This window comes from Oenanthe melanoleuca, chromosome 21 (genome assembly GCF_029582105.1).
Source record: "Oenanthe melanoleuca isolate GR-GAL-2019-014 chromosome 21, OMel1.0, whole genome shotgun sequence".
Lineage (NCBI taxonomy): Eukaryota > Metazoa > Chordata > Aves > Passeriformes > Muscicapidae > Oenanthe > Oenanthe melanoleuca.
In genome coordinates, this window is record NC_079354.1 from 4,785,280 (window position 1) to 4,797,952 (window position 12,673).

The following is a 12,673-nucleotide window of genomic DNA, read 5'->3' on the forward strand; positions in this document are numbered from 1 at the left end:
ATTTTTTTTTCTTGTTGTTTTTCCTCTATGGAAACTTACAATAGTTTGAAAAGCCTACTCTTACTTTTGCAAGTATGAGGAAGGAAAGATAATGAACTCGCCTATTCATTATTTATTTGACTGCAACTGCCTGTAAAAGCCAGAAAATGAAAAGAATGTCATCTGCTGTCTCACTGGCATTAGCATAAGCTTTAAAATAAATTGAAAATTTAGTCTGGAAGTAGAACAGACCTTGACCCATCCTAAGCAACCACCTTACACATTGTACCAGAAACTACCCACTTCTTCCTGCAGAAAACCAAACAACTTCTGTTCTGCCACTTTTCAGGATGACAACACACCCACAGAAATGGACAAGACTGATTTTCTAAAGGTCCAAGAACTTTTGCACAGAACCTAATTCCTGAGGAATGTATTCCCTTCCTGGAGTCAATAAGATAAGATCTGACTGAAGATTTACTATTTAGGGGAAAGGACTTACAGCCAGCCCCCAAAATAACAGCTACCAGCCTGGTGGTACAGCACTGATATATTTAGAGAGAAGGCTTCAGCAGCAAAGGTCAGGAAGGCAGGACCAATTTTGTCTATCATCCCACTCACATTTACTCTGGATCACATCACTCCTCTTATATTAAGACTTAAATGATTTCCAAAAATACCTGCAGGAATGATGCAACTAAATTCAACTGTATTTTGCAAAAGCACAGATAGAGACACCTCCAGTTCTAGTTGACTTTCAATGGCTGCTGCTTCATCCTGATATGTACCTTTCAAAACTCCTCCAAGGAGATCTGATTTCCCTTTAGGTTCCTCAGTAAATGGTAGATATTAAAAAAAAAAAATAGCAAAAAAGACTGGAAACATGCTCAATACAACATGACAAAATTCTACAGCTATATATTCTGCAAGCAGCAGCAATGCTCTCCTGAGCATTGACACAGTTCTCTTTCCCCCACAAATCTGCACCAGCCAGCTTACCATCAATTCCCAGGGCTCCCTCCTTCTTGTTCTCTGGGCATGGCTCAAACTTGCTGATGATTTCCAGGCAATGTTCCTTAGTTACATTTGTCATCTGTAACAGCAGCAAAAATGCAGTGTTAACTATTAATCACAGCTTCTCTGAGCTCTCTCCTCTGCCTCCAGTCCAACTGGGCAGATTATCCATAGTGGGACTCAGGATTTCCAGTTCCCCAGTGGGATTCTCACTCCTGTCAATCAGTGTCAGGTCAGATCAGAAGGGAAGTGCTCTGTGAAAAGTTTCTGTGCTATTGGCAGCTGCCTGATGACAGAGTTCTGCTTTGTAGGTCAGATCTGTTGTTAGGCACCACAGAGCATCCAAATAGAACGAGCTTTGTCACAAACCAATGGGATTTCTTCTCTTGTAGGATTAGAGGATTAGTTTGCATTATCAAAGGGTTTTTTTCCTTTAAAATAAAACAAGAAAATGTCTCATCTTTATGCAGCAGACAGAAAAATCTGTTAGTAGCAGGGAAACAGAATCTGGACATAATGTTCTCAGGAAATCTGCTAACTTCAAGGTTGCTTTGCATTCTCAACTGAAAAAAAGTACAAAGGGAAATATATGTCTGTAAATGTTGTCATTTATGAAACCAGGGCCATTAATGTTGAGCTGTAACTTTTTTTACATAATGCAATGTTTTAGTAACTTAATTTTAACACAGTTAATATTCCTGCTATTAACTGTTTATGTATTCTCAATTATCCTGATATTATTTAACACTCCTGTCCTGAGTGGTCCAGCAAATCCTTTCTATTAGGTGCTGTACATGGCATGAAAACACAGTCCTTGTCATCAGAGTGCAATAAAGTGACCATCAATTTGGCAACACAGAATCTTTGCCTGGGGGAAAATGAAACCACCAGCACATCTACCACAAGATCAATGCCTTTTCTGGAGATAATTTAAAACCTAATAAATAAAAGTAAAAGAAGAAGACAAAAACCTCTAACCCTGCATTTGAACATCACTGATACTGGGTTCCAGAGATAAAGCTCTGGAACACCAGGTTTTCCTGGAATGGAGTAAAGATCTTTTCCCTGTCCATGTTGTATGAGGAACCATGGCAAGGGAGAGAAGCCCCCCAGGGAGGATTTGCACATATCAGTAATTAGCTGAGTTGATTTGAGTCCTGTGGTGAGTGTTCATTTTCCCCTCACCATCTGGAGGATCAATTGACCAATGAAATGGAAACACACCCCTTATCTAAGAAGGTAACTGCCAGAGAGGTGGATATTTTATTCATTCCTTTCATGGACAATGACTGAAACTCTGGACATTTATGACTTACAAGCATGAAGCTTCAGAGGAGACCATGAGATGAAAAGTGCAAAGATAAATCAAAGCATTTCTTCCTGCAGCACTGGAGTTAAATCACTCAGAGAAAAATTTCTTAGGCACTACAATGTGTTTCAAAAACTCTCCTATACATTAATCATCCTCTCAACTGCTCTTTGAAAGATAATCTTCCAGTTTGCACACTGAGATAGTGTGACAAAGTAATTCAGAGTTTCATCATGGGCTGTGCACTAGGTCACAAGCAGAGCCAGGAACACCAGCTTTGCCCCAAGGTACTGAATACTGGGAACAGACAGGTGCTGATGGGATTGCTCGAGGGGAACACGTGAAAAGAGAAAGCAATTCTAGAGATTGTATTTAGGGGCACACCAAGAGACCCTACAGGGAAAAAAAGGTAGTGAGAGCCAGAAGATTCAAGAAATAGTCCTGCCAGCCTACAGATGAAAACAAGACTCTGTCCATTTTTAACATGCACAGCATCAAAATCCTCACTCCTTTTAGAAGGGAATTCATTCCCAATGGCAGGCAGGAAGGCATGCAGCTGGAATTCTGCTCCTGGCTTGGGCCCTACCTTCTGTTCAGTCTCCAGGAAGCGTTTCAGGTCGTCTGTGTCCAGGTAATCCTTGTGGTTGCTGTAGGTGAGCATCAGCAGGTACAGGTCGCGCCGCGTCGACATCATCTTGTAGAAGGCACAGAACTCCTCAAAGTCCAGTGTGCCCTGGTTGTCATCTGTGTCAGCCTCCTGCAGCAACGAGACAGTCAGGAGCCCAACTGCCTGCACCAATTTTAGATAAACAAACCCCTGCATGAGAGTGAAGTGCTGGAATTAAATGCAAGTTGGAGCTGCCTGACTGATCTATCAGCCTTGTCACAGGAATCCTCTGCACAGCTTTGAACCTCTCCTATGGATACATCAGTGCAGGAGCCAAAAAACAATTTTGAAGGTTTTAATTATTCTGCAGAGAACTCCACTGAAGAATTTCTTCTGTCTGTGGCAATCAATAAAGACAAGGTTCCCTCAAACAATGTATGTGTGTGGCAGATTATCCACTCACATCTTCAGAAGGTCATTGGAGCCCAAATCATCTTGAAATTAATTTTATACCCAGGATTTGAGAGGATATCTGTTAAATCCATGGCCATAAACTAATAAGATCTGGAAGAATACTAATTTTGCAAGTAAAGAAAAAATCATCAGGGATTTCACATAAAGGCTTGCTGGTCCCTGCAGGGACTTTGTGATAACAAAAGCTACACATCTCCATTGTTGCTCACTAAACTGGGCCAAGGTCAGCAGAATGCAATGTAAAACAAACAGCTCTTAGCAGTGCAAAAATCAGAAGTTTGCATGCTGGGTATTTTATTAGTACCAGCTATCATAGGATATTGGATACTTTATTAGGTAATATTTGTTAGAGATTTGTTAGAGAGAACATAATCAGAGGAGGAAACATGACTGAGTTTCTGATCAAAAAGGTATAGCAAAAGAGCAGTCTTGGTACTGTGTGTTTTCATGTTATGTAACACCAGAAGGTACCTGGTGTGTTGCCTTTTTCTGTGCATAACAATTTATCTGTGACGTGTTTCTGGAGCTCTTTCCAATTTACCAAATGGGCTGTGTAGTATCTCTCAGCAGAGTGGAAACAAACCAGCTGCTGAAGTATTTGCAATCTCTCCTACTGGGTTTCCTGTTCAATCCTTGCTTTTTCAGGAAAAGAAAAAATTCTTACCTTAAACATTTGCTTGACTTTCTGTCGGGGTAGGTTCACATTCAGTTTGTGCATGAGCTGGAGCACTTCACTAATACTCAGACTGCCATCCCCATTTTTATCTGCCTCATCAAATGTCTGCTTCAACCACATTGAACAGGAGTTAAGGAACAGCAGGGAGTATCGAAGGATATTACTGAACATCATGGATATATTATTTTTTTCACATTAGGAAACACTGCAAATGAGACTGGGAATGAAAGGTCAAGCTAATATCTAACTCTCCTCATGTTAGTTCAGTAAGAGAACTTGCTGTGCTCAACATGCCACATGTGCTCTGTGCCTATTTGACAGCACAGAAGAGAAACTTCTGAGTGAATCTCAGTGTTACATCACCAAATTAAACAGATGGTTTTACACTGGGAGTGAGATTGAAGAATATATCTGTGTGTTTTTCACTCCACTGCAGTCACTCGTCTCCAAATCTTGCCCAGAACAATCCTGTCTCTGGAAACAGGGAATACAGTGGGAACTGCTTTGAACCTGGTGCTTACTGGCAGCAAAGCAAATACTGTAAGGAATCCTGAGCTCATCCACAACTCTCCACAGCTGGGAAAGCCCCCAGGCAGCACAGGAAGGATATTGGTCTCTGGTCCTTTGGCGTTTGGAGAGGCTGTCCTCGTCACTGATCCCTGCCATCAGGTACTTCAGCCCTGTGATCCAGGTCCGTGCTTCCTCAGCACTGGAGGACACCAGGTCCAGGGATTCCATGTGGTCCCCATAGTAGATGCTGAAGCAGCAGTTGGGATCAAAGCTGCCATCAGCATAGCGCTGGAAGATCTCTGACTGCTTCCCCTCACACACCTCCTGGATGGAGTCAATGGAAACTGCAGGGACAGAAGTGCAGCTCATTAATGGCTCTGAGCACACCTGGGCTGGGCAGGTGCATTCATCCCACAGAGAAATCCCAGAGAGGGAGAGCCCAAATGTCCCTGCAGGGCTCTCACAGGAGCCTCCAGCTCATTTACAGCACACCACACCCCTGCAACCTGCACAGCCGACTGCAGCAACTTCAACTTCATAAATTACCCATCATAAAGTCATTTACTGCCCTTTAAAACCTCCCATTGAGGCAGACCCTTCATTCTTGCTCGTTCACAAGAGGACAAGGTCCCAGGAGGGGTCAGAGGGGAGGGTCTGTGGCTAACACTCACTTTTGGCTTTCTCATTCTTGCGAGAGGGTCTCCAGCGGATGCACGACCTGTGGTCATCCAGGTAGTAGAATCTGACCAGCCCCTTGGAGCCACCACGGAGTTTGATCATCTGGGTGCCTGCCTGCATGGAGCTCATGCATCTTTCCACTGAGAAAAATGAAGTGAGAGCAGTGAGTCAGACCTGCTCCCTTTGGAATTGCCTTTACAGGAAGAAAACACATCAGCAGCTGCCAAATGAACAGCTCGAGTCAAAGGACAAGGTTTCCTGTAGTGTCTGCTATAAGAGGTCAGGAGTTAAGATCCAAAAGAAAAGATTCTTGGTGGTTGTGGACTTACCTGTAAATGTGAAAGTTTTCATTCCCTTATTGATTTATATGAAATGTTCACATGTTGGAACCAGTACAAGGTATGTACCTTTCTCAAGACCATCTCAACTCTGAGCTCCTGCAACATGGTGAAATTTCACCTGGAAACTGCAATCCCTGGCCAGCAAGGTCCCACTGCTTCTGTGGATTAAGCCACTCATCCTATAGATATTCTTAGCAAGAACCTCACAGATTTTTCATCTTCTAGATTCCCCCAAACCCACACTTTCCTAGCAGGAACCTCTCACCTGTGTCATCCTTTGCCTCTGGTCCTCAGGACCTGTTCCATTCCTGTGGGCTTGGCAGCATCCCAGGCAGTGCAGGCAGTGGCCCCAGAAGCCATGAGTGTTTGGGGAAGCTCTGCTCTGCCCCTGCAGGGATCTGCCCTTCCTGAGGAGCTGCTGCCAAGCCAGGCTCTGGCCCTGGAAGCCCCTGGGAGCCGGGTTAGGGCCTTGCTCTGAGCTCCAGCTGCTGCAAGGACCAAGCTCAACAACTTCAATCCAACTGTGAGCAGCTGGCTCTGTCCCAGGAATAAATGCAGACTCACATTTTCTGCCAAGTCTCCTATTTATTTCCCCTGATGACAGAGCAGAGCCTGTGACCTGATTTTCCTCTGACTTTCTGCCTGATCTGTTTAAGTAAAATTAAAACTATTACCGTGTTCAACACATTTTTTTCAGAGCTAGAGATGAGAAGTGAAAATTACTATTGAGGTTCTTAATTGAAGAATGAGAATTAATACATGCAATGCACATTCTAGTTCATAAATAAATGCAAGGAGATTCTGAGGTCAGGTGTCTTTTATCAGTCAAGATTAAAGATGAAACTGAGTCCAAATGAGAACACTCATTCCATGTATTCCAAAATTCATCAGCACCAAGACAGCTCTTTGGGGTGATTCAAGTCCACCTCTCAGACAAAAGCAAAAGCAAGGTAAGTAAAAAGAAATGGGAAAAAGCTTTGATGTTCCTGTGCCTTAGAGCTCATGTTCAGAAAAAGTCAATTAATTTACTCTGGAAAAGGTTCAGCAAAATAGATTCATTTGAAGGCAGACCTGTACAATAAAAGGAAATTTTAATTTAAAGGCACAATTCTGTAAAGTTCATTGTCCATGTTAATAAAATATTCATGGGGAGAAAGTGTGGAATTGAGAACAAGATAATCCCTCGTGTAACATTTTACTTCTTAAAGCTGGGCCCTTGGCTTCAGTCACAGATGCCTCTAGAGAAAATCAATATTCAGCAGGTATCAGCCATAAAGACAAGTGCTGTGCCAGAAACATCACTGGAATTCACTGCAGCATCAGAACCAAACCCAGCCCAACCCTCTCCCAGACACTCAATCTTCTCAATATCTGTTTTCATTCCAATTCAGAAGAAGATAAATATTTCTCAGATTTACTGAGATAAGAATTATGGGAAGCTTGAACTTACTTTCATTTCACAAAGTTTATAGAGGTTTTGAAAAAAAAATCCATCAGAATAGCTAATAAAAGAATTTCTCTGAACACTAATCACACACACTTCAAATCACACTAAATTTCCAACTTCCTCTTTGGGAATTATAGCAGTAAATAGTCTTATTGGAAAAAAAGAGAAGAGTAGAAATGGGAAAAGTATCAAAGATCACACCTGTTACAAAGCAGAACATAAGAAGAAGCACCAAAATAAAAGCACTCACTTTCTGCAAAACACTTTTGCATGAAGTAGTAATATGCTCCCTGCTGTTAAAATTTTAATAAGCATGTTTGGATTGCTTTTTGAATGCTGCAGGATTTCTCACCCAAAGCCACCCTGAGCACCTCACAGCCTCCTGCTGCAGCTCCAGCTCATCTTGGGTGATCCATGACCGGCCCCAGCATTTCAGTGTTGCCATCTTTTTGGGGCTGGTGACACAGGCAAGGAGGGCACAAGAAATCTCCTCCTCCTGTCAGAGCAGCAGCTTTTCTGGATCCTGGCAATGCAGTGGGAAGGAAAACCCCAAAAGGAGCACAGAGGTGTTGGCTGGGGGCAGCAGGAGGAGGAGATGGAGCAGGGACACCTCCACACCTGTCCCTGTGTGTGGCACTCACACACACCCCTCCCCTGTGAGACTGAGAGTTTAGAGAGACTGGAGGGAAAAAAAATCCTAGTGGTGCTTATATCAAACAGAAAATGATACTGGTTTTTTCTGAAGTCTTTCACAGCATGCAAGTGAAAAGGGCACACTGCTGAGAAGTAGAACTGCTTCTCCTTGCCATTGTTCACATTCTTCTTTAAGGATTCATTTCTATACTTCACTTAAAAATCTCTCAATCTTGCAATGAATCAGGTTTTTGAAGAAATGACTCTTAACTATCTTCAATTAAGGCTGAATTACAGCTTTTCTGTTTTGCACTTCATTAGTTCCTTTTTTTTTTTTTCAGAATTCAGCTTATGTTCAGCTCTCTTCTGATCTAATGAGTTGCTTCAATTTGCATCTGGAAAAAAAAAAATTGTGGAGAGAAGATGGATCTCTGTACTGCAGCACAGAGCTCTGTCAGAGCAGAGCAGGGAATAGAAACGTGGAACACCCAGTTCCACACCGGCCTGATGCAGCAAAAAGACTCACAGTGATTTCTCATGCTGCTTAATAACATTTATATTTACTACACAAAGTGTTTGAGTAACAATAAATAGCAAAACTACACAAACCATAAACCCTACAATTTGTCCTGAAACAAGGGGGGGAAAAGGAGACCAATTTCATGCCTATTGTTAGAAAGATGTTCTAGTGTCTGCAAATTAATTATTTATGGTTCAGTAGCATTATTGTCTTTTAGGAGTCTCTGAGTTTGATATAAATGTGTGAAGGAGTGGGAGTATTTTAGCATGTGGGGATGAAAAGAAGTCAGGAGATTGAGTCATTGAGTATTTTTGTACATGGACCAGCTTTGTCAAAAATCCACATCCCTGGGTTCAAGGCAGCCCCAGGCTGTGTCACACACCTTTGCCCCAGCCAGCCCTAGGACAGTGAGCATCAAACCCTCTGCTGAGTTCTGCCCCATGAACAGATCCTGGAGGGATGAATCCTACTTGTGTGCCTCACAACAACCACCCCCTAAACAACATCAGGAGAGGAAAACAGGTTCCAGCAGCTTATTTCTCTCAAGGGCTTCCAGAAGATTTTTGTGAGCCCAGAGGAACCCCCCAGTACACATGCACCAGAAGGGCAAGTTGTTCCCTTAAAATATCTCCCACACATACACAGAGGACTCCCACACTTGTCACACATTCAGCACTGCCAATCCATTGAAGACATAATGATTGCCCCATTTTTTTCAAGTCTCACTGGAAATGGTTTCACAGCTATAAGTGGCTCATCAATACATAAACCAAAGAGCTGACTGGCTCCAGCCATTCCTGCCAGGAATATCACTTTCTTTCTAGACAGGAGGCATAAAATCCTTTTTAAAATCAATATAATGATATAAAATATTTAATATATCCAAGTACATAATGTATCCAGCAGAGTGTGTTGGGAATTCTGTCCAGCTGAACAGTCCAGAAGATATTTTGCCAGTCCTGCCTAAGAACTGTCTGTGGTGCTCCTGGCCCAGGTGCACCAGGATCACTCACATCACTACACTGGGTCCAGTAAAAAAATAGATTATATCTAAACCATATTTGTTTCATTTTGCATCCCTCCAGATTAATGAACAGGTTTTAAACCAACCATCTTATTCCTAGCACACTTTCTCCCCCTTTTTGGCTCTCAATGGCTCAAGCTTCACTGAAGCCCGTGACTCTTTACTGTTCTGCTCATTTCACCAAAAAAATCTGAAAGTCTCTTTGGAAAAGAACATTTCTCTATAATTCTGCCAGCAGTGGTTGGGACAATGTATACAAGAGATGATGGAATCCATCCTTAAAGCACACAACCCCGAATAAATGAGGTGTTAATGGGAGAAGAGATGCTCTTAACCCTGTGGAAATCAGGGCGTGATTCCAGTTCAGGTGTCAGCTCTCCATCCTCCATCAGCACCTGCATCCAGGGAAATGCAGAAGCAGAGTTGGGTGGTGTTTCTTGAGCTCTACAAAAATTCCCAGCACTTGCTGAGCTATCTGTGTGTCCAACTTTCTTGTAAAAAAGTATTCTTTGATCGATGAGGCTGACAGACAAATAGGACACAAAATTGCCCCAAGGGAACGGGTGGTTCTGGTCAAGATTTCCTCACTGGACATGCAGAAGTGGCTCAAGATGATTGTTACTAAAGAGCTTTTACTAGAACATCTGTTTTCTCTGGCCATCTCTAATTAGGTTTGCTGGGTTTATTAGCTATTTAAATGAAAGGCTGCTGTGAGCACCCAAAGGGGATCCTCCTCACAGAAACAGTGAAGCTTGAGATTTTTGTGTATCAGTATTCAGAAAACAAACCTCTAAACAGTCCAGTGACCTGGTGTGGATGAAGACAGCACAGAAAATTCCAAATGCTCATTTTTAAAACTCTAAACTACAAATAAAATGTAAGAGTTTAGAGGTGTACAATAGTGGCAGATGGCAAACCTGTCTTGCTGTGGGTAATGAGAAGGAGACTGAACCTATGCAACAGAATATTTTAAAAGGTCAGAACATGTCAAAATGTACAATTTTGCTCTAGCTTGTCCTGAAGAACATAAATCAATCTTGAAATTATAAGTGAGGGCTTGCTGAAGACAAAAAGAACTGCACTACCAACCAAGCAACATAACATCTGACCAGGGCTGCCTCAAGCCTTTCCTTCCTTTCTGCTCCCCACGCTGCTGCTGCACAAAGATTTGGCAAAGACGCTGCCACTAACTAAGATTTCACCATGAAAGATTTAAAGCTGTCAGCATTTCATCCCATTCAGGGCTCAGCATCTTACCAAAGTGGCCGATTTTCCATCTCGGAGAAGCGACGATGCTGCCACCAACCCAGAAAAAGTCTTCAGCCAGACGGGCCACTGAGAACTTGTTCTGAAGCAAGGGGGATTTTGAGATATCCATCTCAGAGCTGGGCTGAAAACAAGCACTGATGGCCTTAGGAGGTATCAAAACTCTGTAGGACACATTTTCCATGTAATAAAATAAAGATATTATCAGAAAAATAGAAAATAGCCATTGATTTCCAAAATCCAGTGGTATTTTTCAAGTATTTTTCAGGTTGTTTCAGAGCAGTTTCTCAGCTAATTTAGGCCTCTTTCACAGTCCTGATTTAGAACATTAAAATCCCAATAAAATCCTTTTTATTGTGATGTACCTGTGACTACGTTGGAGGATCGGGTGGGCTTCAGTTCAAGATTTTAAAAAGACACATGATGGACCATGAGGCAATTTGGCATGTAGATGGAGCCATTTCTGGACAGCAAGGCCTCCTGATGATATTCTTTTCCTCCTGCTGATTCTCTTCTTCCTTTGGTATTTTCCCAACTGCTCGGCATCATCAAGACATTACAACAATTTTTAGTTGTTGGCTCCTCCACCGCTTCCTCCTCCTGACAGCGACTCCCACAAAGAGAAAACCCTTTCCTTTCTTTGGTTACAAACAGATTTGCAGGTCCCACTCTTTCCAGGCCTCCACCTGCTCTTCAAAACCCACCAACACCATCCCCTGCAGTAAATAATGCACAGTTAACAGCACAATCCATTCCTCTCTCTGCCCTCCTGAGCCACCCTTGCCTTTCACTGGGGATCTGCCCAGGTGCATAAGCTCTTCAGTCTCTTTCCAGGGCTGGAAAAAAAATAATAATCACATTTTCTTCTCATACAGTTCTTCAAAATATCTTCATGCCAGTCTTCTCCTCTCCTCTGAAGGTTCTCCTCACTATTTTAATGGACATTTCTGATAACAGAAAGCACATTTCTCCCTAGGCAGCAAAAACTAGATACGATGGAAACACAGCAACACATGTTTGCTTCAAATCCTAAATCCATCATACGCACTAATCCTAAACCCTGCTCCTGCCCTATCCAGTCAGGGGATTTAGGTGACATGTTACAGCTGAAAAAAAAAAAAAAAAAAGGTTTCAAATAAGTGCATCCTTCTTCTCCTTCTTCTTCTGCTTCTCCATCTTCTCCTCCTCTTCCTTCTTCTCCTTCTTCCCCAGTACCTTTCCATCTCACAATCTATTTAGGGATGTCTTTGCAAGCTGACACAGCCATGGAAGATCTTGCTCATGGCAGAGCCAGGCAGCTCCTGTGCCCAGAAATGCTGTAACAGAACCAGGAGCACTGAGGGGGCTCCAAGACTGACAGATAAAAGCAGGTGAGGATTAATTTTTAAAATGCACTAAGTCACTACCTGATTCCATTTGAAATGCACCCATTGAACTCCAAATACAGAAATCTGTCACTTAGGTTATCACAACCACTTAAGCTACATTAAGTTTTTAATACTATAGACAACCTCTCTTGCCATCTGTGATCTGTACAAGGAGCCTCATATGCTTCTACCCTGATGAGCTAAACACAAATTGCTCGTTTAAAAACACATTTATTAAGTGCTTCCTACTCTTCCTTTCACAGTTTGAAAAAAGCTTTGGAGTAGTTAATTCTGGAGATGATTCACTCTCAATTACAAGTTGTTTATTTCACCACCTATGCCTAGAGTTCTTATACTGGGCTTGACTCTGAGTTTAACCACAAATTAATTCCAAACTAGAACCAAACTGGGTCTGCACCACAGGGGGCAGTGATGCTATGTACACTCTTGCCACTATTTATTCAAACATTTCAACCACAGCCTTCCACCCTCCTAAGGCATCTTTCAAGAGCAATTTAGTGAGATGACTGCAAACTGTCATCAGGGAAAGAGCAACTTCTCCAGTAAAATGCTCAGAAGGATATGTGCATCCTGCCCTGAAGGGAAGAACAAAGGGAACTTTGTCCTGAAGATCCTAATCCTTTCTTCATGTGATGCCTGGGCCAGGATGAGAGCTGGGACCTGTGATTTTTGGTGCATTCTCTTTCACCTGCTTCTCTGAATTCCTCAAATAAACCCATAACATCTTTGTGTAATGTCCCTGCTTGAGAAATAACACCTTAAATTGTGAGAATGTCAGTGCTGTACCTCATAGGGAAGGAGAGAGAA

At 42.4% G+C, this 12,673-nt stretch overlaps 1 protein-coding gene across 2 annotated transcripts in view; it reads right to left on the minus strand.

Annotated features, from left to right (window-relative positions):
• Nucleotides 1-12,673, minus strand: part of PLCH2 (phospholipase C eta 2) — a 73,284-nt gene that overhangs the window by 23,882 nt on the left and 36,729 nt on the right. The window contains exons 1-6 of one of the 2 annotated variants that reach the window (XM_056507895.1): nucleotides 10,470-10,662; nucleotides 5,241-5,387; nucleotides 4,670-4,913; nucleotides 4,048-4,177; nucleotides 2,889-3,059; nucleotides 979-1,072 (exon numbers count right to left, since the gene is read on the minus strand). In XM_056507895.1, coding sequence (XP_056363870.1) covers nucleotides 979-1,072; nucleotides 2,889-3,059; nucleotides 4,048-4,177; nucleotides 4,670-4,913; nucleotides 5,241-5,387; nucleotides 10,470-10,662 — 979 coding nt within the window. Of the gene's footprint in view, nucleotides 1-978; nucleotides 1,073-2,888; nucleotides 3,060-4,047; nucleotides 4,178-4,669; nucleotides 4,914-5,240; nucleotides 5,388-10,469; nucleotides 10,663-12,673 lie in introns of those variants that run through there. The other variant, XM_056507894.1, reaches the window with a different exon arrangement.